The sequence below is a fragment of the Genypterus blacodes genome, unplaced genomic scaffold (genome assembly GCF_046128005.1).
Source record: "Genypterus blacodes isolate CSIRO-AG114 ecotype Tasmania unplaced genomic scaffold, CSIRO-AGI_Gbla_v1 ptg000022l_1, whole genome shotgun sequence".
In the NCBI taxonomy this organism is placed as follows: domain Eukaryota; kingdom Metazoa; phylum Chordata; class Actinopteri; order Ophidiiformes; family Ophidiidae; genus Genypterus; species Genypterus blacodes.
This window is the reverse complement of record NW_027466835.1, coordinates 1,881,641-1,907,500: the sequence shown is the minus strand read 5'-3', so window position 1 is coordinate 1,907,500 and position 25,860 is coordinate 1,881,641. Positions and strand designations below refer to the sequence as shown.

General features: G+C 44.7%; 6 protein-coding genes across 8 annotated transcripts in view; 3 read left to right on the top strand and 3 right to left on the bottom strand.

Annotated features, from left to right (window-relative positions):
- Positions 1 to 674, bottom strand: part of LOC142992579 (inward rectifier potassium channel 16-like) — a 1,140-nt gene extending 466 nt beyond the window's left edge. Inside the window, exon 1 of the mRNA XM_076143062.1 lies at positions 1 to 674. This exon is cut by the window's left edge and continues 466 nt beyond it. Coding sequence (XP_075999177.1) covers positions 1 to 674 — 674 coding nt within the window.
- A 5,500-nt stretch (positions 675 to 6,174) lies between these two features.
- Positions 6,175 to 8,757, top strand: LOC142992730 (5-hydroxytryptamine receptor 3A-like). The gene is made up of 9 exons (XM_076143262.1): positions 6,175 to 6,279; positions 6,376 to 6,521; positions 6,631 to 6,675; positions 6,758 to 6,864; positions 7,023 to 7,192; positions 7,433 to 7,548; positions 7,624 to 7,834; positions 7,998 to 8,144; positions 8,266 to 8,757. The coding sequence occupies exons 1-9, from the start codon at positions 6,222 to 6,224 to the stop codon at positions 8,529 to 8,531; spliced, it is 1,266 nt and encodes a 421-aa protein (XP_075999377.1). The 5' UTR covers positions 6,175 to 6,221; the 3' UTR covers positions 8,532 to 8,757.
- A 475-nt stretch (positions 8,758 to 9,232) lies between these two features.
- Positions 9,233 to 11,438, bottom strand: LOC142992731 (Golgi apparatus membrane protein TVP23 homolog B). The gene is made up of 7 exons (XM_076143263.1): positions 11,333 to 11,438; positions 11,150 to 11,217; positions 10,907 to 11,051; positions 10,715 to 10,804; positions 9,759 to 9,884; positions 9,543 to 9,671; positions 9,233 to 9,439 (listed from the first exon to the last, which is right to left on the bottom strand). Exons 1-7 carry the CDS (start codon positions 11,342 to 11,344, stop codon positions 9,416 to 9,418), a joined length of 594 nt encoding a protein of 197 aa, XP_075999378.1. The 5' UTR covers positions 11,345 to 11,438; the 3' UTR covers positions 9,233 to 9,415.
- Positions 11,439 to 11,746: 308 nt separating this feature from the next.
- Positions 11,747 to 15,051, bottom strand: LOC142992687 (proton channel OTOP2-like). Its single transcript, XM_076143205.1, has 7 exons — positions 14,912 to 15,051; positions 13,945 to 14,318; positions 13,711 to 13,847; positions 13,530 to 13,588; positions 13,146 to 13,288; positions 12,222 to 13,054; positions 11,747 to 12,129 (listed from the first exon to the last, which is right to left on the bottom strand). The coding sequence occupies exons 1-7, from the start codon at positions 15,025 to 15,027 to the stop codon at positions 11,959 to 11,961; spliced, it is 1,833 nt and encodes a 610-aa protein (XP_075999320.1). The 5' UTR covers positions 15,028 to 15,051; the 3' UTR covers positions 11,747 to 11,958.
- A 1,544-nt stretch (positions 15,052 to 16,595) lies between these two features.
- ush1ga (Usher syndrome 1Ga (autosomal recessive)) lies at positions 16,596 to 21,868 on the top strand. Of its 3 annotated transcripts, XM_076143206.1 has the most exons (4): positions 16,596 to 16,886; positions 19,809 to 20,262; positions 20,377 to 21,173; positions 21,287 to 21,868. In XM_076143206.1, exons 1-4 carry the CDS (start codon positions 16,723 to 16,725, stop codon positions 21,288 to 21,290), a joined length of 1,419 nt encoding a protein of 472 aa, XP_075999321.1. In that variant the 5' UTR covers positions 16,596 to 16,722; the 3' UTR covers positions 21,291 to 21,868. The 3 variants fall into 3 exon arrangements, with proteins under 3 accessions (XP_075999321.1, XP_075999322.1, XP_075999323.1); XM_076143207.1 differs by lacking the exon at positions 21,287 to 21,868 and having other exon boundaries at positions 20,377 to 21,177; XM_076143208.1 differs by lacking the exon at positions 16,596 to 16,886 and having other exon boundaries at positions 19,524 to 20,262.
- A 961-nt stretch (positions 21,869 to 22,829) lies between these two features.
- Positions 22,830 to 25,835, top strand: LOC142992748 (tripartite motif-containing protein 16-like). The gene is made up of 6 exons (XM_076143287.1): positions 22,830 to 23,565; positions 23,789 to 23,884; positions 23,980 to 24,213; positions 24,539 to 24,710; positions 24,833 to 24,904; positions 25,024 to 25,835. The coding sequence occupies exons 1-6, from the start codon at positions 23,131 to 23,133 to the stop codon at positions 25,587 to 25,589; spliced, it is 1,575 nt and encodes a 524-aa protein (XP_075999402.1). The 5' UTR covers positions 22,830 to 23,130; the 3' UTR covers positions 25,590 to 25,835.
- The last annotated feature ends 25 nt before the right edge of the window (positions 25,836 to 25,860 follow it).

Genomic DNA, 25,860 nt, shown 5'->3' with positions numbered 1-25,860 from the left:
TGTGCTTTTCTCACATAACGAATCAACTGGGCCTTGACAACGCCCTCCAACATATGATTCCCTCTGAAGTCGCCAAGGCGCCACGAGAGACAAAGAACGCCATTTCTAAGGTTGACGACTGCACAGTTACTAAAGCCCACCGTTTGTGCTCTCTTACGAGCGGACGCCATTTTAGCGATAACAATGCCAATGATAATGGTGTCGAGGAAGCAGCTGAGCACACTCTGAATCGTTAGGACAACAATGGCCACCATGCAGTTCTCAGTCATCCCCCTGAAGCCGTAGCCAATAGTCGCCTGGGTCTCCAGTGAGAACATGAAAGCTTCAGAGAAGCTGTGCACGTTGTACACACAAGGTTCGCTATCCACGTCGCTAATGTCTCCATTTACATAGGCCATCAACCAATAACACAGGCCGAAAAGGAGCCAAGACAGGATGTAAGAGAGGGAGAAGATGAGGAACATCACCCTCCAGCGGAACTCCACAAGTGTGGTGTAGATGTCCATCAGGTATGGGCTCCACTCCCCAGGGGCCTTCTGGAACGTCACAGGAAACCTGCCATCTTTCTGCATGTAGCGCATCCGCCGAGGCTCTGTGGCATTACGTCGGCCCAGCGGGTGGAGGGCGGTGTGGTGAGTGTCTATAGCGATGTGCTCAACCCCCTCTGAGCCCATTTTGACCAGGGGATCCTTTCACAGACCTGCACATACACACACACAACCAGACACAACTCATAAATTAAACAATCACTTCTGCTACACAAATAGAGACATTATTGGAAATCTGCATCATATCAGGAGACGGTGCAGACATTGAAAGGAAGTGTACACAGAGGCAGGACGGCAGCTTTGCACTCATTACATGTGAGCTGAATGTAAAAGGCTCGGTGACTGTTTGTTAAGCTGAACCCTTCATGTTTGAGCAAACAGGCACGGTCACTTTGAGCCCGAGGCAATCGGCAGTAAATGAGGCGGGAAATGTTCGACTCTGGCCGTGAAGAGGAGAGCACGAGATCCTCGCCGTGTGACTGATTCTTACCTGCAGAAAGTAAACTAAACTCACTAAACTTTGTGTCCATTCTGAGCACTTTCAAGGAGTGATTGCACCTGTTTCTGAGAGTTTTGAGGTGCTCATACTGTTATATGGGAATATGGGAATATGGGCAGTTCAGTGGTTTTAGAGTGGGCTGATCGGATATCCCAGGTTAGAGAGAAGTAGACTAGTATCTCTGTGTATCATTGATTTCTCATGGGTCAATCAAACTCCTCTGTCATGTGACATGGTGAGACGAGGAGGAACTGTCACGTGAACGAGGCTGTTCCATTCAATCTCTGCAGCAACGGAACTCAAACTGTCCCACTAAGGTTCCTGTTTCCTGTTCCACGGAGCTTCAGCTCGCTTCCACAGAAACCTCACTCCGCCTTTGTGCTCAGAGAGCCGGATGTTCGCTTTAGGGAGCGGCTCATGTCGGCTGAGGTGCGGTGCTTGATGCAGCCGACAGAGAGTGCAAGTGACCCGACCCTCTGAGAGACACTCGTTTTACAGGCTCGATCAATGTGTGAACACGCACACACACACACACACACACACACACACACACACACACACACACACACACACACACACACACACACACACACACACACAAACACACTGCCAGCCTGTGTAATGCAGATTAAGTCAGATATTATACTGTATCGGTATGACATCACTTGTAACTTTGTTACTTCGCATGACATCACTGTTGTAACTTTAATACCATGTGTTCTATCGACCATACATTTGGATGACGTCCTTATTATTCGGTTTAGTAGCGTTACAGCCTGTCACTGTTGTTTTCTGACCATACGTGTGGACGTTGTTATTTTGTGTTCAGTAATCAAACATTTAAAGTTACATAGTCTTATCGTGTGCGTGGCACACACCGATTGCCAGGCTTCTAAAGAAGTGACACAGTATACTGAGGAGGAAGCAAGACAATGACACTACAGCCAAAACCAGTAAACACTAACAGGGACTGAGCCCTCTAAACTGGAGAGCTGCGTTCAAAAGCAAACCTGAAGTACATATAAAGACTTAAAAAACAGTAACCCTTAGCAACACAAAGAGCATGAGAGTGACATACCAGCAGGCCAACGCTGAACAGCAGTAAAGGAAAAGAAAAGAAATGGAAATTATTTCTTCACCTGGCATCATTTATACGTCACTAGCTGTCGGTGCAGGTGTATTTCTTAAAGGGCTAGGAGGGTATTAACTGTGTGCACTTAAGGGCTGCAGGGGATGTTAATATTAAGGTTGCTACATACAATCATGTTGAAAATGTTCCCCACACTTCCAGTGACAACATGTGCATGTGAGCGATCGTTCTCTATCACGCAGAAGACTCAAAGCCCAGGTCCAGTGAAGGACTCACAGGACCTGGTGCTGGATCAGACTGGAAATGGAGAGGGAGGGATGCATCAGACATGTTTTCAAGATAGTACTTAGAAAAAAAGGTTTTCTGCTGCTTTGACACAAACTGATGATCACAATTTATGTCTGTTTGTATTTAATCTAATCTTTGTCTAAGTTATGTTATTTCAGTGAACCACAGAGGGAAATGTTCAATCAAGTTCATGTATACACACACACACACACACACACACACACACACATAGAGACTAATAGCTTATGATAGATAATGGGTGTATGTGTAGTGTTTTAAGAGTTCAGTGTTTGTACTGCATAGTTTTAATGTTGTGCATTTATGTTATAAATAGTTTTAAGTTAAAGGTTCACAGAAAGTTAATGGGTTGTGTTTGGAGGGGTCATTTTGGTGTAATGTCTTCTTGTTTTTGCTATGCTTCAAGTCAGCATGTAAACAAAAGCACTGTGGAAATTTCCCCTTATCTTTGAGTCATTTGGACGTCCTGCTGATGAACTCTGTGAGCGCTCGTTTTACGACTTAAGCTCTTAAGGAGGATGACTCGCCCAAATCCCAAGGCCTCATTTGGCTTCATTATTGTTTCCCAATAAGGAATTGAATTGAATTTGTGTTACAATTCACAAGATAGATACAAAAGAAGTAAACTGAGGGTACAATAACAAACCACCAATCAGAAACGTGTGATGTTATCAGGTGCAGCGAGTTTCCGCTCAGTTGAGTTTTGCGTCGGTTAATTAAGCACAACCCCGACCTCAGTTCAGTTATTAATCTTTTATATGCTTCATGAGGTAAATAATTATCCTGGAGCCACTTTGAGCAGCTTTCACCTCCAAACGTTCCCTCAAATGTCAAACTTTAACCCTGCAGCGTCTTTTTGGAACACAACACACAATCAACACTGAGCATTTGTTTATGACTGCAGCTTTATTTACCTCAGTTATCTCACAGCTGATTGAATCTCAGATGAAAGATTTATTTATTTATTTATTATGTCTGATGGGTGTTTTCAGATCAATGCATGTTTGGAAACCACGTTTGATCGGATCAGTCAAGAGTTTTATTGAGTTTTTATGGCCTGATCAGGTCACAGCTACACTCAGCTGCTCCTCATCTGCTTTATGATCTCAGAATCACAACATTTACACCTCCTGTGTTGTAACTGCACTTTAACAGACTTAAGTGTCTGGGTCACCGACTTATTATTGATCAAATCAAGGTTAAGAGTTTTGAAAACAGAATGAATGTAAAATGTGATCATAAATATAACATGTGATTATAAATGTGTGATGAATATTTCAAGAAGATTCCACATTTATGTAAACATGACAACTGAAGGAGTCAAAGGTTTTGCGGAGGAAAATTCAAATTGAATTCTAGCGACAACAAATTGGCATAAATAAGTAAATAAGCATTAAAAGACAAAAGTGAGTTATGCAACAGCACAAATATGACTTTCTTTTGTGTTGCTATGCCACATTGAACTCGAATAATCCACTTTAAAAAATATGTAATTACTCGTGAAATGTCATTATTATTTTCTATCTTATTTTAGTAGTTATTCCAAAAAGTCCAAACTCCAATAAGTGCTTTGCTTGGTTATTCGATTAGCGCGCACACACACACACACACACACTCACACACACACACACACACACAGAGAACTTTAACAAATTAAATGTGTGTCATTATTCTACTTACGTGCTCGTGCAGATTTGGTCCGCCGTCACAGAAACTCCAAGACTAAGTGCCTCTGAGGTGTGTGGGGGGTCAGTGTAAGGAGCTGTGGGCTGGTCCCAGTCTATCCTGAGGCAAAGTCCCATGTCATTCTGATATCAGCAGGTCATTTCCCTCTGAAGACTAATTGGACGATCTAGCTGAGTTTATGACCCATGTAATATTTAAATGATCCTGCAGGCCATGTAGATGAAAGTCCTCTTGAACCTGAAATGTGCCTCATGTAGGTCGACCATAACCTGATATTTTATAGATTATCCAGAATTATTGTTCAGCTCTGTATCTTTGTCCGTCTCCTTCAGATTTCCATGATTCATTAGACAGAAAGTTAACCTTTGCCTCCATCAGGCTGAGCGTCTTTCATCGGCCCCGGGACTTTCTTTGTCTCAATTGTCCTCAATTTGCTTCTGATAAGACGAGAGATCACAACCGAGCCGCCGAGCCACGTAACAACACCTTTACGGCGACCATAACGGCCAGAGTGATTACGGGAAAGGCGACACCACCAAAACAACATTATGACACTCATCGAAAATGTTTTGGAAAAACACCACTTGAACCTTCCTCCCTTTTTTTATGCGCACCCATTCAACAAGGATTGATTTCCTGGGACGAAGTGTGAAGAAAGAGATAAGATACATTCCTCTGAGAGATAACCGGGAAGGAAAGATCTATAAATCTGCCACTTTCATAGTAACAAAGCAAAAACAAAAGCTATATTTCTTCCTTTACGGCAGTACATGATACACCCATAAAATGAGAAAGTACAGGACAGTCAGTAGTGGAGAATCTGTGGAGGTCCATGAGGGAGAACACTGAGTGACAAGAGGGACAAGCTGGTGTCCTGGTGATGGTGTCTGTGTGGTGAGTCCAGCAGCTTCAGGTTCCTCTAGGTTTACACCAACGAGGAACCTGAAGCTGCTGACTTTCTCCACCATGTATGATGTGTCGATGGTGATGGGTGCGTGTCCTTCTTCCTGTCACTTCCTGTCGTCCACAATCAGCTCCTTTGTTTTGCTAACATTGAGATGGAGGTGGTTGTCCTGGCACCAGACCTTCTGATGGGCAAGTGATCAGCAAACTTGATGATGGTGTTGGAGCTGTGGGTCGCAACACAGTCGTGCCTGAACAGGTGATTCAGCAGAGGGCTGAGCACGCAGCCCTGAGGGACGCCGTTGTTGAGGGTGAGGATGGAGGATGTGGTGCACAGCTTGGGGTCTGCCTGCCAGGTGTTTAGCCCTGAATGTCTGAGCTTGGTGAAGAGCTTGTTGAGGAGCTTGGTCAGGAGCTTGCAGGGCTTGATGGTATTGAATGCTGTGCCGGTCTTCAAGTCTGGATTCTGGATTTTCCATATCAGCCACAAACTTCTAAAGTGAAATTAGTTTGATATAAAGAAAAAAGCAGAATATACATTTATATTAGATATTCTATTGAATCAGACATGAAACAAATGTGTATTAATGTTGTGTTAAATGTTGATAATAAAGAAACACACACGACTCTGAAATAATCTATAAGGTGAAATAAATATTTTTGTCCCCGTGCTAGAGGGAAATTCTAATTAAGATTAATTATGTTACCCATAAGCCCTCTATAGAAATGACATGATGAAACGTTCATTCATCATCCAGCTGGCAAAACAGAGAAGCTCACCGCACAGAAACCACAAGCCTGAGGTCTTTGTCACGCGTCCACAAACCAGGCGCTTGTCCATTGTGGACGGCCTGATGTCCCGGGTTCTGTTTAATAGCTACACTCCCATTGTGATGCAGAGTGATACAGCACAAAGCGCAGCTGGATCTGCTCCTATCTACACTTAGCTTCTGTTTACACAAGTTCAGCTCTCACTCATATCACAGAGCAATTAGCCACGCAATGGTATTCTTGCATACTATTGTCAGCTGCCATTGTTTTGATTTGTGCTCATGTGTTGGCCGCCGAGTTGTGTTTGCTCAAACATCACAGGCGAGCCTATTTAAGCGTCTCAGGCAGGAAGGCAGGCAGGCACACAACATTCATAGGCTTTGCAGTTAATAAGATAATAAGGAAGACAAATTCAGCAATGTTGACCCTCTGTAATCTGTGGGAAGTGGTCGTCACGGTGACTCTACTAACAGCAGGTAAGTCTCATTTAAGTCATTTTCGGGACAAATATTTTCCGTGGAACAATCGTTAATAACCACAAACGAGTCTTTCCCCTTCGTCTGTGCGTTTAGGATGCAGACGTGCTGATTCCCTCTGCACAGAGCGAAGATGTTTGGCTGAAAAGTTGGTGAAACAAGAATTTTTAACTCAGCCACAGAGTGACAATTGTACTCAAAAAATATTTGTGCCGTTTATTGAGTACGAAACACTCTCTGTTGTAAGTTTGGTCTTAAACAATCATTATTTTTTTATTCATTGCATGTATTTTACGTACCGTTAAAAAGCCTAAAAATGAGATTATTTAACTCTTTCAAATCTCCTCACAGGACACAAAGAACCTGATCTTAAACAGTCGCCTGATAGCTCAGATTGTAAGTGTGAGGAAGACGATGAAACAAACCAAGAGATGCAAAGACTTTGTTTCACTGGCTGATTTTTGATTCTACACTGCAGAGATGGATAGATCCTGACTTGTCTTGGGACACATCGGTCTACCCCTTTACTGAGCTGGTCCTACCTGTGAATAAAGTCTGGACCCCAGTAATCAAAGTGACAAACGGGTGAATGTCTCACGTCTCCTAAACAACACGCATCTGTTCTCATTTGTCTTTATTTTGCTACTAAGTTGTCACTGATTCCATTCGTGATCTTCTTGATGTGGAGCTGTGACGTCCTCTCTCCTCTCTCCTCTCTCCTCTCTCCTCTCTCTTGTTTTTAGAATATCTACGACGATGCTTCACGGCTCCAGCGACCTGCTGGTCTACAGTAATGGCACCATTGAACACATAGTGATCATAACTGCAAAGATCGACTGCGAGGTCAACCTGTTCAACTATCCTTTTGCTGGCGACGAGTGCCCTGTTGCCATCCAAGCCTGGGCCACCGATAGTGAGCGCAGTGAATCAGTGTGATCGTGACATAACAACATGAATGGTTAATCTGTGCTCCGTCTTTATGACCGCAGACTTTCATGGTCATTGGATCAAAGCAGTGGCTGAAACATTTACCTTGAGAGAATAAACAAACATATCCAAATTGCATTTACAAATGTTTGGCTTTCTGGTTTTGGTGATGGGAGCAGTTTGATCTGATTGACCATTAACTGACACCAGAGGTCTTATTTTGCAGCCTGTGGAATGACACTCGTACTGGGCCAAGTGAGGCTGGTGGACGGTTCCCATGGCGACTGGGAGACCATCGAGGTGGGGCTGCAAAAGAAAAGACATGACCGCAATTACATCATGGTAAGTAAACACACGGGGGGGACGGGGGGTCATTTTAAAACCACAGTTGTGAAATGGTGGCATCCTGATCTCCAGGTGAGACTGAGCACCAAATACAAAAACCCTTTCATCACCCTGCTGCTGCCCACCATCCTCATCATCGTGGCCGATGTCGTCAGCTTCTCCCTGCCATTCGGAGGCGGCGAGCGAAACTCTTTCAAGGTCACTCTGGTGCTCAGCTTCACCATGTTCCTCATCATCCTCAATGATCTGCTTCCTGGAGACAGCCAATGTAGCCCCATCATCAGTTAGTCAACTCGCATGCATGACACACACACACACACACACACACACACACACACACACACACACACACAAACACACAACGGTCGTGTAGAGGAACACAGCATCCTCGTTACAGTTTGATTCTGACCTGAGCTGGAGTCATGAACCTCTGCTGTGTTGTGCAGGAGGCCATTTCTGCGTTTGTCTGATCCTCTTGGTTCTGAACATGCTGTTGTCCATGATCCTCACTCGTTTTGCCCGAGATGGCAGCTTCATTTTCAGCTGTGGGTGGAAGAAGTCCCCTGAAATCTCAAGCGGCAAGACCAACCAAGGTGATACACTTCATTTTGTGTTTTCACTGCAATACTTTTGGGTGTTTTCAATGCTACCATTCATTCATGAAAGACAAATACTGACAGAAAATAACAAATTCAGCCTGTTCTGCTGTTTTAGCTGACGAAGAACCCAAACTTGACATAACTGTCATCCAGCCGGGCGCCAAGGACGAGGAGAGTCTGCTCAGAAAGGTGGTTCTCTTCCTGGAGGCTCTAAACGTTAAAGAGCTGGAGAATGACAGACACCTGGAGCTCGCCAACAAAGTGGACAAGATAGTTTTCTGGGTCTATATCGTCATTATTGTGGTGTACTTTACTACAATGTTTTCTATCATGTTGGCCTACACGTGTGAAATTGACCACTTTTCGTTCTGGTACGACTAATTCTTATACCACTTCCTGCTCACACTGCATGACTCGCTTCCATGACAAAAGTGCGCTGAGCTGCTCTAAAAAGTCTAACAGCTCGTCTTTGAGATGCTCTGAATGAGTAGAAACGCTTCGCTGTTTGATGTTCCTTTTATTCGTCATCATATATTCCTTCTAATGCTGGTATCTCACTGCTTAACATTAAAGAAATGGAAGAATATCATAATTTTCGCTGAGTTTCTCTAAACCTGCTCTGTGCTTTTACGTTCATGTGACAGTCTGGTGTCTCCATATACCTGAGACATGTCGCCATCTAGTGGTTGGCTGCTGAACGACCTGTTTTTACTCTCAGGGCCTCAACCTGTGACCCAGCCGTCATTTCAACTAGCATGTTGGTGATTATTCTAATTTGATGAATCTTTGTTGTGATTATTCTCAAAGCGTTAAAGTAAATATGCAATAAATAATAAGTTAAACCTTTTGGTATATGCATGCATGACACACATGTATATACATCAAATATGCTGCTAAACTGCTTTAACTAATTTACATCAAATTACTTTTATTTATATATTGGTTCATTTTTCTCTACACTAACCTCAGCCACTTGGATTGTGTCTATGTGTGTGTACGTTACACCAATCAAAATATACATTTTGCTATGCATCATCATCATCATCATCATCCCCTGTACAGCCATGAAATCAAATCTCAAAAACAATTAGATAGAACTTTATTTTAAACATTTACAAATTCAGTCAGTGATTGAAATCTACACAAATTGACCCCAAACCAACAAATCAATGTGCCATTTCCCACCTAGTCTCAGAAAACAGAGATACCAGCCACCTGCCCAACAGGAGGTAAGAATACATAACAGAAGGCGTCCAGCGCTGTGGTCATGCTCTTGTTTTCTGTGTGGCCTTCAAGCAAAGGGAGGAAGAAGACAGAAACACAAATGTCACACGTAAATAACACAGCAACAACAGAATGTCCACAGCAGATCATGGACGCTGTCACACACACCTGCCTGAAGATCTGGGCACCAATATAGCTGGTTGCAATGTTTTTCAAGTTGCCCTTCCCTCCGACTTTGCACCTCACATATCCGTACAGGTTGGCCCATTGCAGGACCAAGCCCATAATCACCACAGCCTGGGGGAGGGGGGAAGACAAGAATGAAGCAGGAATGATGAGGCGGAACATTGAAGGATTTACATTTCACTGACAAATTCAACTGACCAGCCACTTGATCTTCAGCGACACGAGCGTGCTGAACACAAATATGATCCAGAAGATGGGACACACAATGAGGCCCAGCCAGAAGATCCGGGCCTCGGCACTGGAGGCGGAGTTCTGACTGCGTGTCTGTCCAAATGAAAGGCAGGAGGGTTTTATTTCATTCTATTCACCGCGGATCCACAAAGGAGCTGCAGTGCTTCGGGAAGTCATTTCCAGTGTCCTCATTATGCTGTGCTGCATTTCTAAAGGGAGCGGACAATGTGACTGAACGATGTAATCTGATCTGTGTTTGTCCTGTGAGTAATCTCTGCACATCTCAAAGGTTTTAGATATATAACCTTTCAATACACTCAACACATGAACGTGACATTGTGAGTCATCCAGCAGGATCTTTATCACTTTCCCGGGCGCCGCGGTTGCTACTCGCCAAGGACACACTTAGAAAGAAAATAAGACCCTTTAATACACAAAGGACTTCCTCCTCTTGTTTTTGAATGTTGTTTCTCCACCTGAGGAGTTTTGTGATTGAGTTAAAGGCACAATCGCTAATTTTGAGAAACATTCATGGACACATTTGAACAGATTGTATTGAAAAGCATTTCTACTATTTTGTCCAACTCTCGAAATGCAGTTTTAGTTCAATCAACACCTCTGAGATGCAAATTCAACAAAACCACCATCAGACTCACAAATGTACAATTTAAATAGAATATACTGATGTAATGGATGTGTACCTAAGAAATTGGCCTATTTATTACTGATGTAAACAAACATTTAGCCAGCATCAGTTCAAGTTTCCAGTCTGTGTCATCTCCTTTCAGATATTTTGCTCAAGTAATGAAGTTTTCTGCCCAGTTGGTTTCATTGATTTCTCATAACTGTTAGTAACACTCTCACAGGTGTTCTCTTAACTATATTTGAGATTATTATGGGCATTTTATGGGCCTTGTGCTCACCTTCCTTGACTCAAACACCCAGTGGCCTGTTCCATCTTCGTCCACTTGATTCCACCATCTGAGGCCCACCAGCAGTCTGCCTGATACATTCTGGCAGAAAAGGATCAAAAAACATAAAGGGCCTGATAGTGACACACACACACACACACACACACACACACACACACACACACACACACACACAGGACCTACTTTGACAGTCCAGAAGTCACAGGAGAGCAGGAGGATGATCAGCACCATACAGCCGATGAACCGACTGCTGAACCAGTCACACAGTAAATAGACCAGGATGGCGCTGATTCTGAAGAACAGGTGGAAGAAGGTGGCCAGAGGAAACCTGAACACAGACGGAGCTCATCAACACATCATAGGATCGATACATGAACTCATCAAATGTAATCAGGACACAATCAGCACAAAAGTCGCAGATCAAACCTGATTTTATTCTGTTTTAGGTCGATCGGTCCTTCCTCTTCGCCAAACAGCGGAGCGTCTAGTGGATCCTGTAAACGTAAAAATGTCACTTTACCGGACAGAAACGTTAAACTCTCCTCACGTGGTCGCACATCGAAGCATATCGGTCAAAAACGTTGAGTATCGATCAAAACAACCGATTACCTGTCTCGACATCGTTGTACACCTTCAGCAGCCGCAGCACTTCCTGGTGACGTGGTTGTAAACACATTCATGTGCTAAGGACCTGCCAGACAGGTGACCGCGGAGCTGCCTGACTCAAACGCATCACGCCCATAAACCAACAACCGCAACCATTCAGGGGCAAGAAATTACCTCATTATGTTTGTTTCCTTGCTGGTAAGTAATTGCTTCTTGTAAAAATATCTCGGTCATATAATATGTAACCGTTAAAATAGAAATAAAATTTGAAATCAAAATTCAAATTTAAGTTTAAATTCAAATACATCAATAATTAAATATTATTATATAAAAGTATGTAAAAAAATATTTGTAAAATTATAATAATAATAATAATAATAATAATAATAATAATAATAATGACACATTGACTCAGCCTCCTTCAGAATGCTTTTTTATTTTATTTGCTTTGATTTTGTGATAAAGAGGACAAGCAGCTTCACAGTTATATTTTATACACTTTAAAAACTCAAAATAGAATAATTTTTACATTGATGTGAAATAATAAAGTGACATTTATCAGTTGATATGCATCTTCAGACATTTACAAAAACAGATTCCATCGCGTCAGAATACTTGGCTGTGCAATATTATGCATTCACAAACACCTCGAACAGAGCGGCCACTGAATGCATTCGATAGAAGATCCCAAAAGGTAGTCCAATATTCACGATAGCGGCCCACATGCTGAATTGGTAGAATTTGATTTCAGTGTCGTGCTCGAAGTGCGGTCGAGCGCCGAACGCAGGCATGATCCAGAGCTGTCAGGGAGGCGAGAGAAGCGGTAAAGGGTTAAGTGTTTGGTGAGTTATACAGCGGTGATTGTGAGTCTGCAGCGAGGAAGAATACTTACGATGATGTTGGCCAGCAGGAGGAAGACGCAGACCTCCTTCAGTACTCTTCTCTTCCACGACAGCTTCGCTTTGTGCGGGACTACCTGGTCGTCCCCCGTCTGTTCTTGACTGGGCTTGGCGTCCATGTCTGATTCTTCAAGGCCGCTCAGTTCTTTGCTCGGTTGAAGCACGTAAGGATTTGCGAACACGGTGACGGGGTGCGCCTCATGGAAGGGCTCCCGATGCAGGCCTTCAATAAGGAAGAAATTCTGCAGGGCCAGTTGAGTGACCATCAGGATCGCCCAGGCTAAGTTCAGGCCATCCAGGTAATCTTCAGCTCCGGTTCCTACCATAGCCACAATGGTAAAGTAGCTGATGATGAACTGACCGAGGGAGGCTCCCACCAGCAGCCCCACGTCCAGGCTGCGTGTGGGGTTCTTCTCAGACACGTGCTCCCGCTGGTCCAGCCTGTGGACCGCACAGCCAATCGCAGTGGAGACGGACATGAGGCTGAGTATCACTATATTCATGACAAAGTACATCATCAGGGCGTCGTCCTTCTTATCGTCGTCGCCCTTCTCCACGTTCACCTCATACACTATGAAGGTTGTAAGACCCGCCACCACCAGGAGGACTCCAGCCACGGGGCCGAGCAATACATCCCTCGAACGGAATTTCACATGGTGGTGGCCGTGTTCTTCTGTTACTCTGCCCACGTTTTTCCACATGACGTAAGCCATGGCGGAGGCAAAGAGGCTGTATTCGATATTGAACGGGTACAGGTAGTAGTAGGCCTCTTTGAAGATGCTGCAAGAAGAGTGGCTGCACATGCACTCATCATCTCCGTAGCTTGCTGAAAGACACAAAGCAAAACAAAAGAGAATTTCAGCAGTGGGATACTTTCATCAGAATTCTATTTATTTGGATTTTAGTTTACTTCCTACCTCTGCTGATGTATTGCATTCGACCGTACAGCTTGGTGGTGTTATCCTGCTCTTCGGGGGCGGTTGTTTGGTGAAGAGACTCCTCGGTCGCCATTGCCATCCACACAATTAGATTTGTGGAGAGGGTGAGCATCAGCCCGCAGCTAAAAACAACAGGGAAATAACAGAAAAACCTCAGCTGCCAGTTTGTTAGGTACAGTTGCGCAATACAACTGCACAACTATTGTGACTCCAACTCTTGTGCAGTTTATCATGCTCAGTGTGAGAGAGACAATGATGCTTCTCTCTCTGTCCTTGTTTTTGAGGTTAAACCGGTGGTGTTTTGCTGGATTACACAGAGTGAGAGTCGAAAGAGAAAAAACGGTCAAATCCAGTATCGCTTACCGGGTTAAGTTTCTCTGTAGCTGCACACAGTCCTTGGCGTGGAGCCACAAGAAGTACGTCTGAAAATTGATTTCATGTTATTTGCAATATTTAGCTGCTGTACAAACTGACCTCATGTGTACTGTGAAGTCTGGAGTGCTTGTTTCTTTGTTTCTCTATTGTGCGTTGATGGAATTCTCACCTGCACAATTACAAAAACGAGCTGCACGACAGGGAAAGCAACCTTGACAGCAGAATCACAGTGCAGGAAGCCCACGTAGCTCGCGATCTTGAAAATATCCATGATGATACTGAGAAGCCCAAACAGCACGAGGCCTCCTGGAGGAAGAATGAATATGAAATAAGAATAAATAGGGAAAATTCACAAAACAGCTCTGCAACTAAGGAGCATCCTTCAGCAAACACATCCTCTTACCTCTAAGCCATATGGGCCCAGCGTGGCCGTCCTTGTAAAGCACTGCATGCTCTCTTCTAGACGTATGGAAGCAGTAAAAAAGCATCCAAATGGTGTTGTTTAGGATGATAATGATGAGGAATATCTGCAGGTGTGAGGTGCTGACACCCACGCTGCTGAAGGCGCTGCCACTGACCAAAGCGCAGCCCAGAATCAGGATGTTAACAGCAATGATCCCGGACAGCATCCAGCCCCAGTTCCTTCCCCTCTCTCTGCCGGCTGCCGTGGAGGCGAGGGTGACATCGGGCTCACACCTGGCGCTGCTTTCTTGTCCTGCTGCGTTGACGTCGTTGGACAAGTGGTCCTCCTCCGTCTCCCTGCCCTTGGCTGTCATCCTACACGGTTCACATTGATTGCCGGTGGACAAACAATTACATGGATACCCAGAGTTCAAACACATGGCTGCTGTCTTTAAAATATATTCGCAAAAAAGGGCAGTGTGCAGCTGCCAGGTCCATTCAAGGGATTACAGGTTTAACAGCTACACCCTCTCTTGTGCTTTCTTTAACGACAGATCCCGCCCCGAACGAAACCCTCCCATGAAATTAAAATCAGTATAATTGTCACCTGCAAGTGCTTTATAAAAGAAAAGTGTAATATCAACAAATGGGATTTTATTTCCCCCTGTGGCTCTGGTTTTGGAAGAAGAATAACAAAAGTTCCAGGTTGGCAGTGCCGTATGAACAAATCTCCTTAGATAAGCCAAAGCCGTTGTTCTCATGAATTAGCTGTTCTATTTTCATGGAGACATATCTCTCTCAATATTGCCCAAAAACCTGACTCATATCAGGACATGTGATACAACGGCAGCATCAGGGTAGAATTCTATGATTTTCCCGCAGCGACTGCCAAAATCAAGCTTTCATAGGAAATCTAACAAAGCACTCCTGAAAAGAATCAAACCTCCTCCAAATGTTGAGGAGCCTACCTGAGATGTGATGCACGCTCCTCTGCAGCCGCCTCTGCCTTCCTGCCATTTATATGCCCCAAAACTGACATGGTGTACGTCACAAGTGTCAATAAATCTGTTATGATCAACACCATATAATTATACCACACACACGCAATGTTTTACACATAATATTCATAAGTTCAAACCTTCAGACAAAAAAGGCTTTTCTCTGGAAATTCCAAAAACAAGAAACCAGTTCTTTCTTTGGACTAACAGCAACTTTTTGATGTTACGATACATTTTAAATGTCAGGCACTCGGAAAAAATGTCTAAAACCGTGAAAAAAGAATTACAAAACAAACATAATAAAGTTAAGGATGACAAAATATACACTGTATTTTTTTAAACGGCTTTGTTTATGATTTCTTTGCATTTGTCAACAGCTTTAGCAGCTTTATATGTCGTCTGTACTGTACAGGTTTATTACACCTTTTCCTTGAAGTTGGGCAGTGATCCAAATTCCCATGCAGGTGTGGATCCCTTATTAGCCTTTCCGCTTGATTCACTGCTCACAGGGAAATAGATTCTTGGAAGAGATCTGCCTGTGCCGCGTTCTGCTGCAAACTCCTTGACGTGTTCTGATAAAAAGGTTGAATCGTGCCTATTGTTTCGGTTGTTTACAGAGATTGTGAATCTGCAAGCTATAGGTGCACCACTTACTGTATCATCACTTCAGATCAGTAGAATCTTGTAGGGTGGCTTTATTGCAACACTCGGTTCACCATTGTCTGTGTTGTCGGAAAGAGAATTTCTGAGAACAATAACTCATTATAACAAGAAGGAAATGTATTTGGACAGGCATCATTTTGGTTGAATACTTGAGTCCGTGTCAAGTGACACACCAAATTCATACCTGACTGACAAACCTTGCACCTTATCTGATGAAAGTAAAGTAGTCGTCCTTATTCTCAGCTACAGTGAAATACACGGAAATACACTGAACAAGTTTTCAATGGAGTTTACACAGAAACAACGACTAATAATTCCAACAACATCCTTCACTTTGCCACAGGCACACGCACACACACACACAGACACACACAGACATAGCTGTTCAAACAGTTTGGTTCCTCTTGTTTTAATGCCCGGAGCCGTAAAACTGGATCCTTGTGTTTAATGTTGGATACATTTTGTTTGCAAAGTATGACATAATTATAGTATTGTCAAAGTTTGCCTGGGAACAATGTGACTTCACTATTGTAGACGGTATCTTTGATTGAACTCGGGAGAATTGAGATTGAAACTTTCCACCCTAAAGGAATATTGTGAATTGAATAAAAACATTCAATAAGCTGAACTGCAGTGTACATAAGATATTAGAAACAATGCAACATGATGCGAAAATCTCCATTATTAACTCAATTAAACATGAAAATAGAAGTGTATAGTAAATAGTATAAATATCCCAAAATATGAAAGAAAGAAAGAAAGAAAGAAAGAAAGAAAGAAAGAAAGAAAGAAAGAAAGTTATTTATTTCTAATGATTTTTGACTGTTGACTTTTAAAGTGATTTGTGTGACAGGAGAGCTGTTTAGAGCAGGTGGATCAGGTCTGGCGCGTACCCCCTTGGCCACCGGGAGCACTGTTACCGCCTCAGCGCGCCCCTGCGTCTCCGTGGATACCAGCGACGCGCTCCGTCTGCCGCTCATCCACCCGGGACAGACGCGGGCTGCGTGTTTGCCGGGGCAAACCGTCTCCTCGGCGGCTCAGTCTACTTCACTTCAGCCGGGTGACGATGGTGGGTTTGGTGCGGCGGAAAGGGGTCGCGGGCGGATCAAGAGCGCGCCATGAATGACAGATACCACCGGGCGGCGCGGGACGGATACCTGGACCTGCTGAGGGAGGCGACGCGCCGGGACCTGAACGCGCCGGACGAGGATGGCATGACGCCGACGCTGTGGGCCGCTTACCACGGCAACCTGGAGGCTCTGCGGCTGATCGCGGGCCGCGGGTGGGTAACATGTGTGAGCCGCTTTAACCGAAAAATGGAGCCCAGAATAACAGCAGCGCGTTAATAATGGAAAGTGTCTCCATCAGGCGGTAATTAATAATTTCTAGAAGCAAGTGAATCATACAAGCGAGCAGATGCTTTGTTATGACTCTACCGGTACGGAAACAAGTTAAAAGCATGAATATCAATGTGTGTGTTAAGAAGCGAGTAACTCCTCCAAATGCTTCAGTTTGATCAGAATCTTGGTGTTATGAAGGAAACAAAGTTCCACAGTTTTGCAAAGCTGAGGTAACAATACACCAGGAACAATGTAGGTCACATATCGGCTGCTGCAGGTTAGTGTGGTTTAACGTGCCATATGACGTCATGACACCGATCATTTCACAGCTGCTGCTTATTAGCCAATTAATCAATGTCTCAAAATCTCCATGTTGGTGGAGTAAGCTGCATTTTCAAAGGGAGATGAAACCATTAAATCTTTTGTGATGATTTTCAAGATTTCACACTACATGATATTGAGCTTGTCTTTAATATTGGTCATTGAAGTCTCTGGAGTGACTGCATGAGTCTTAATGAATTAAATAACTTGAGATTAATTAGTCTGGAATGGAAAACAGGTCAGAGCAGTTTAGAGGTGCAGCACCAACACAGAACTCCAGTGACAAAACTATAACAAATTCTTCCACCAGTTCTTCCTCTGCTGCTGTGTGCTTGTTCTATTCTCCACATGGGAAATGGATAATCAGGTTGTCATTTCCTGGTAAGACAAAGTGACAGCGTGGACGAGGAAACAGACGGCGGCCTGTTCCTCATCCTCTTCTCCTCCGCGGCCTCTTTTCCCTGCACAGTCCGAAAAAATGGGCCCATTGTGAAGAAGCTTAATTGGGTTTTTCTGAGAGCGGGCTGCATCAAAGTCAGGCGCTTTGTGAGTGTGTGTACGCTGGCCGTGATTGGAAAGCTGAACCTGCTTCCCTCTGCCCTCAGACCGAACGGCGCGTGTTGCTTATTGGAGTGACTGCGTGGGATCAGAATGACATAAACGTAGAGGACGTTTATGTGCACAGCCTGATTTCGTAAAAAAAAACACATGCAGCAAATCAGGCACGATGTCATAGTGACTCAGTGTAATAGTAAATAAATTCCCATGGAATCACAGTAAACAGGCGCCGCAGGGGGGCATTTAGCTCCCAAAGACATAATATTCTATTATTGGAAGCAGAAAACAGGAACTCTGGTTTAGAACTAAACACCTGACTGACATGTGGTACTAAAATTAAAGATTATAGCTGCAATAATGTTTCAGCCCTGGTGAGACCCGGCGACATAATGAGGAGAAGTTTAATGCTGCTTGACAACTTTATGAGAAAGATGTAATGCAGGAATATATTTGGCATGTATATTGCGTTGGGGAGCCCGACGCAGTAACTCCAAGCTGTCAGAGGAAGCGAAGGGGGAAACTGCCCGTAATGTGAGAAAGAACAGGGGAGGAGGAAATGAATAGCACAACTGTTGCTATTATGGGAGAGACATAAATTACGGCAGATAAAGCCATCGCGTAAAACTAAAAAAAGGTCCTCACAAGCGAGTAGAATCCGAGTTTAGTAAGGTGATAAATGTTTCAGCATAAATATAGAACATATTGTCGGGCTAATTACTGTCTGATTTATGTCGTAATGTACTTTCTCATCCATTCCGGAGTGCAATTATCAGTGTGGTTCCCATGTCTGAACGCCGCTTTATTGTTATTTCCTCATATACACACACATGATGACCACTAATCCTCATTTGACCTCCAGCAACACTTCTTTCACGACCGAACGGCAAACGACAAACTAACACGTCTTTAATTTAAACTCAATCTTGCTGGGTGGGGGGGGGACGGAGAGGGGGGGCCTCAGAGGGGGTGGGGGGGGGTTGAAATCAGTGTGGGAAGTGTTAATCGCTGCCCTGCTTGAGTCTGGAAGATCCGACACACATTCCCTGTGAACGCCGCACAGAGCCATACGCATTAATAATGCATCTGCAATTCCACGGCGGCCTCACCTCCTCATCTCATCAAATATTCAGCAGTCTGTGCACGACTGTAGGGACTTAGTAGGATTTAGAGTGTGTGATGCTTATTCTAAACCAAACAAAATGGCTCAAACTGTTATTTTAGTTCAGTTGGCGGTAAGTTGTCAGGATGGAGAACAGGTTTTGAATCCCGCGTTCGCCCTGTTAGACAATATTGATGGATGATGGAAGACAGATTAGAACAAACATGCAGGGAAGTGAGTGAAGATGAGCTGCAGATTGAGCAGGAGGGTCAAACTAAAACGCTTCATGCACATCAGTCCTTCAGAGTGACGTCACACACACACACACACACACACACACACTCCCGCGCCGCCGTGCTGTGTTGTGAGTTGGGTGTAACCTATTCGGTCTTCCCCTCCGCTGAAACTGGATCCAGGTAGTATGGCGACGGCACTGACACGCTCGCACTCGTGTTACAGATCAACAGCAACACAGAGCAGCGCGGGTAGATGGGTAATGCTGAGGTCATGATCTCTGCCAAAGATGAGTGCTGATGGAGTTATTAGTTACGCACACACATGTAAATTCCCTGTGTGTGTGTGTGTGTGGCGGTGTAATCAAGCCATTCCATTGTTTACCAGGAGGTCAGAGCCTTTCTAAAGGGTTCCCCTGTAGGTGAGACATGGATAGATGGAGTTTAGATTATGAATTATTAAAAGACCCCAACAACTCACGGATGGCAGATCATTGCTGAAAACATAATCAACAAATTTTGCAGATGAGCAAGTCGCTTTGTTTAGGGTCAAATAAGGAGAAGACGCAGAGAAGGTCGTCAGGGTCCAGGCTCATATTGTCCGTATAGCTTCTCTGAGTCTAAACCTTCATTTTCTGCTCCATGCCACCCAGAGGAGACCCCGACAAGTGCGACCTATGGGGCAACACGCCGCTCCACCTGGCAGCTTCCAACGGCCACCTCAACTGCCTCTTCTTCCTGGTGTCCTTCGGCGCCAACATATGGTGCCTGGACAACGACTGCCACACGCCGCTGGACATGGCCGCCACGAAGGAACACATGGATTGTGTCCGCTACCTGGACAACATTGCCGCCAAGCAGACGGCCCTCAACCCCAAGCTGATCGACAAGCTGAAGGACAGGGCCTTCCGCGACGCCGAGCGGCGGATCAAACAGTGCGTGAAGCTGCAGAAGAAGCACCACAAGCGTATGGAGCGGAAGTTCCACAAGGACGTGTCTGAAGCTTCCGCCTCTGACGTCATGAGCTTCTCCAGCTTCACCGGCAGCTCCATCAGCCACAGGTTGCGGAATTTTAACGCAGCCACCATCAGTGTGCCATATTCTCAGGTCAGGAGCAAACCGTCTATGCTGGATCAATGCATTTTTGTCTCCTCTACTTTCCGATCATTTGTTTCAGTTTCAGTTCAATTTGATCCGACTGTGTCTCTTCTGTCCTGTCAGGCTACTCTCCATGCCACAAACCGGGGGAAGACAAAGATCCAGAGGAAGTTAGATAGACGAAAACAAGGAGAGGGAACCTTCAAAATCTACGAGGACGGAAGGAAGAGTGTGCGCTCCCTCTCGGGCCTTCAGCTGGGCAACGATGTCATGTTTGTCAAACAGGGGACCTACGCGAACCCGAGGGAGCGCGGCCGCCGCAACGTCCGCGACATGTTTTCCAGAGACAACGACGACGCCATTTCACGTGCCATCAGCGAGCCGGACCTGCACGGACACGACGTGGACTACTCTGAAATCAGCACAGACTCGGGACACGACTCCCTGTTCAACCGGCCTGGGCTGGGCACCATGGTTTTCAGGAGGAACTACGTGAGCGGGGGGATGTTCGACATGGGCACGCGAGACGAGCCCAGCGTGGGCCGGTCGGGCAACACTGTGCGTTTGCTCAGTAGGCTGAAGCATTCGGCGAGTATAGACGAAGACAGTATTGGCAGCGCGCGAAGCCTGCAGGAGAGGAACATGGAGGAGGTGCCCTGGGAGGAAGTGGAGTTGGGGCTGGACGATGACGACGAGCCTGAGACGAGCCATCTGGAGGTCTTCCTGGCCACGCAGAGCATGAGCGAGTTTTCCTCCATTTTCAGGAGGGAGAAGATTGACCTGGAAGCGCTGCTGCTCTGCACCGATCGTGACCTCAAGAGCATCCACATCCCCCTGGGCCCCAGGAAGAAGATCCTAGATGCCTGTAAGAGACATTTGGAGGCCATTGAGGATCCCGACTACATCGAGGACACGGAACTGTAAGTGTTGATGTCTTTATCAGCATGTAAATTGCTAAAAGTGTGCATGTGTTTTGTCCTTGTTTTCTTCTTTTACAAACTGTTTCTTCTCTCGTTTCCTTTCTGTCCTGCAGATAATAGCACATCTGGTACTTGACCCCCTGCTGTGAGCTCACCTAGAGCCCTAAAGGTCTGTGGACTTATTTAGTTTACTAACTGTGCTAACAAAGATAAAAGGACACTGGCAAGACTGTAGACGTGTAGTCATCTGCTTTGCATAGACAAACTGAGTCAAAGTCATCAGAGCTGCGGTCTCGGTTGCGTAACAGAGGACCGATTGTGGGGTCGTGTCCCCTGAACATGTTTGCCCCCGTGGGGTCAATCCAACCATCTCATGTGCCTGCATTGCTTGTGCCTGTGCATTCGTTGAAATGCATTTTGTAAGCCATTCACTCCGGTGATTGATGGTTTTGTCTCCTCTCTGTAAATGTTTACATGCGGTGAGCCATGTGACTGCAGCGCACGCAGCTCATTGGCAATGCAGGCCAACTGTTCATAGGATTTTTATGCAAATAACTTGAATCCTGTTTTAATGCACAGGAGGTGAAACTGTGCAACATATCTAGAGACGTAATTTTATAATACACCAAATAACTTGTTGTAGATATATATTTTGCAGGTTTTAATCATGAGATTTATATAAAATAAAAACATTTTGTTCACTTAAGTCTTGTCTTATGTATTTTGTCATCACTCGATCTTGAGAGACGTCTTTAAGTAACATTTATGTTCCAAACATGAAACGTTCTAATGTGCACACACAGTCTCTGAGTGAGAGCTGTGCTATTGTCTCTCTGTCTCCCCTTTTGTTTATAGTTTGAACATTCTTTGTTAGTTCATCTTTAAGCACTTTTCCCTTGTGGGTGAATACTTTATCATGTTATTCTCACAACAATGTCATTGTCTTTTCTTTCTGTTTTTTTTTTCTTTCTTTCTGTGTGTGTGTGTGTGTGTGTGTGTGTGTGTGTGTCTGTGTCTGTGTCTGTGTGTGTCTGTGTGTGTGTGTTATTTTACCACCACCTTGCTCTCCTGTATTTTGATTTATTCTTCGTCACCTCTGCTCTATGGCTCTTATGTTGTGTTGAAACATTTTGGTCTAGTAACAGTGCGGCTCTTCAAAATGGTGTTGGATTTTGCTGTGGCTCTTTGACCTCGACTGGTTAGCCACCCCTCCTATAGTAGCTGTCATATTTTCCTTTATTAAGTGAATTGTAATGTATTTAGTAAAGTACCCAAAGTGTGATAGACTGATGGCAGCAGCACTGTTATATAACTCTTACTTATTACTGTTTATATGTAATCATGCTCTTTAATGGACGATTACACAGGTCAACCAAAACACTGCTGGGTCAAAGAGTTTACAAAGACAGTTTGCCAACTCGTGTGTTTGTGTCATCTCTTTGTTCTGGTTGACAGCAAGTCAGGAAGTTGCAGATAAGTGCTGCTGTCTGGCCACTTCATGTTTCTGACAATTCCAGCATAACTTTCTTATCCAAAGGAAACGCTGTCAGCCATTTATCAGGACATTTGTGACAATATCAGCTCAAACAGTATTTGTACCATACTGATGTATACACAGTCTGAAGAGAATCTCATTAGTTTGAACAAAGCGACTAAGAACAGTCATTTCCCTCCCTGGCTCGGCTATGATACACTCATTTCCTCCTCTCCCTGATCTGCTCATGCTGTGTCTTAAACATATGACGTTAACTGGGAAGAGAGAAGGAGAACGGGGGAGGGCTGTACGTGGGCTGAACGTGAGCTTCAATCGTCAGCTGCTTCAGTCCAGAGTATCTTGGGCGTTGTTCTTAATTCTTTCCTTCTGAGCTCATGAGGTTTCAGATCGCAGAGGAGCAGAGTCTTCAAACCACGTCTACACTCTCTGAAAGCAACTGGCCAAACTCAACAGATCCCTTACATGGCTACTTTAAACTGTACTGAGGAGAATCCGGAGGAGCAACAGAACATAACTCAAGCGAGCGAGGAACAGACGGATCCCACCGCCACGACCACCACATCAGATCTGTGCCAGTCCAGCGACGCGCTTCTCCCGCAGGACGTGCTGTGCGACTCCTGCATCGACGGCCCCAGCAAGGCCCTCAAATCCTGCCTGACGTGTCTGGTGTCTTACTGCAAAGACCATCTCAGGCCCCATCTGGAGAACGTTAAATTCCAGAACCATCGGCTGGTGGAGCCCCTTCGTGACATCGAGTGCCAGGTTTGCGAGGTTCACCATCTTCCTCTCGAGCGCTTCTGCCTCACGGACGGCTGCTGTGTGTGTCTGGAATGTGAGAGCCTGCAGCACAACGGGCACATGACTGCCATGATGGGGGAGGCGCGCAAACAGATCGAGGTCGTGCACACACACACACACATACACACATACACACACACAAACATAAACAAACGCATTCCTCGTAGTAAATGAAACACGATGTAAAGTCGATGTTAAACCAGTAATTGTTCTTTAAATGTTCGAAACTATCTCCATTTTCAGTTGAAAAAAGAGGATAAAAGTTTCATTATTGCATTTCTAATCCTTCTTATTGTACTTGTCTTTGTTTATATGGTTGTAGGCTGAGCTGCAGAGGCTACAGGTGGAGAGCACGCAAAGAGTTTCAGCGGCTGAGACGGCGATTGGGAAGCTGCAGAACAACAAGGACTCAGTTCAGGTACTGTATGCCGCACAGGCAAACATGATCTGTGTCTTCCTATTGTCTAATTCTATATTGCATGTATCATTTTGGAGTTTTCTGTGTCCGCTCAGTCTTCCGTGGCAGAGGTTTGCGTTGTCATCGAGGAGCAGTTTGCAAGGCTGCGTGCGGCTGTGGAGGAGACGAGGAAGCGGGCGGTAGAGGTGCTGGAGGGAGAACAGAGTAAAGTCTTCAAGCAGGCTGAAGGCATACGGGCACATCTGGAGCAGAGGAAGGAAGAACTGAGGAAAACTCTCACCGTCATGAACAAACTGTCCAGAAACAAAAATGATGTCAACTTCCTTCAAGTAAGATCTAAAACTATAAAAATGACAAAATGCAACTACATCAATATAAAAACATAAAAATCTATACTGTACCTACAACACATACTGACCTGACCTGTGACCTGACCTTCACACATTCTCCACATTTGTCTGATATGAGAGGTTTAGAAAAGCAATTTTCGCTGAGACAGAAAGTTTATTTTGGATTGCGGTTTGTTGACAGTGTAAACACACCGGACAGTTCAGCATTTCAGCATTTCAACAGCCTAAAAAAGTCAGATTTATGTTTTATATTTGACGTTGTTATGGTTGACAGTACATGTGACCCCCACCTGTTTTGATGTAGGAGTACTCGGAATGGAAGAAAGGAGTGTCTGATGTTTGTCCGCCAACTGTGTGTAACATCCTCATGGACCATCTACCCTCTTATGGTGATGTTGTGACTGATGTTACCCAGGAGCTGAGTGACCTAATCCTCCTCACCTATACAGACAAACTGAGCCTGATTTGCAAAAGCGGTGAGTGAACATTTTGCTTTCTACATGTTTGAGATGTTTTTAAATCTAGCATGAATTTAAAAAGAGTAGAAACTATCAGTTCTTCCCAAAATACATAATGTCTGTGGTGACTGATCAAATAGGTAAAGCCCAGATGCCTGAATCTCCGCCTTCGTCCCTGCCGCAACCTTTGACCCGAGAGGAGTTTTTGAAATGTAAGTAAATACACGGATTGTGCATCATCTTCTGTTGATTTCACCCATAATGCATATACCTGTTTGCTCTATAAAGTATATAACAACTGACTGCAGCTGTGAATGTGTTCCTCCCATAGATACAAGGAGTTTGACCTTTGACCCGGACACTACCCATAATTTCCTACGATTAACGGAGGACAACAGAAAACTGACCAACACCAGCCCGTGGCAGCACACTTACCCAGACCACCCGGCGCGCTTTGAGCACTGGCGGCAGGCGATGACCTCAGACAGCCTTTACCTGGGGAGGCATTACCTGGAGGCGGAGCTGAGCGGGGAGGGTTCACACATAGGGGTCACGTACAAGAGCATCGACCGCAAGGGAGAGCCGAGCAGCTGCTGCATTAGCGGGAATTACTTCTCGTGGTGCCTGGGCAGGAACAGCAGAGGCGTCTCTGCCTGGCACGGCGGTGTAGAGACACCCTTGGATGTCAGTGACATCACAAAGATTGGCTTATACATCGACTTCCAGCGAGGCTGCGTGTCTTTCTTTGATGTTGTGGATTCTATGAAGCCGCTCCACAGGTACAATGCTGATTTTATGGAGCCGTTGTACGCCACCGCCTGGCTGTCCAAGAAAGACAACGTAGTGTCTCTGCTTAATGCCACACTTGACTCAACAACAGGAGATGTAAGCGTGTAAAAGATTTATTAGGGCTGCATGACAAAGCACATAAAGACTTTTGTTTTATGGATGTTTTTTTCACACAAGTGTCACAGAAGGTTAAATTTAGTGCCGTAATGTTGTTGAACCAGTAGCTTTACAGCTGTTCTGCAGCTTTATTACTCTATCAGTAATTTATTACTCTAACACGTTTATTTGGCTGTCAAATATCTTCTAAGCTGTGTTATGATTGCATAGCTGGCGATATGTACTCAACATAAAGTCATTATAAATCATAAAAACAATGCCA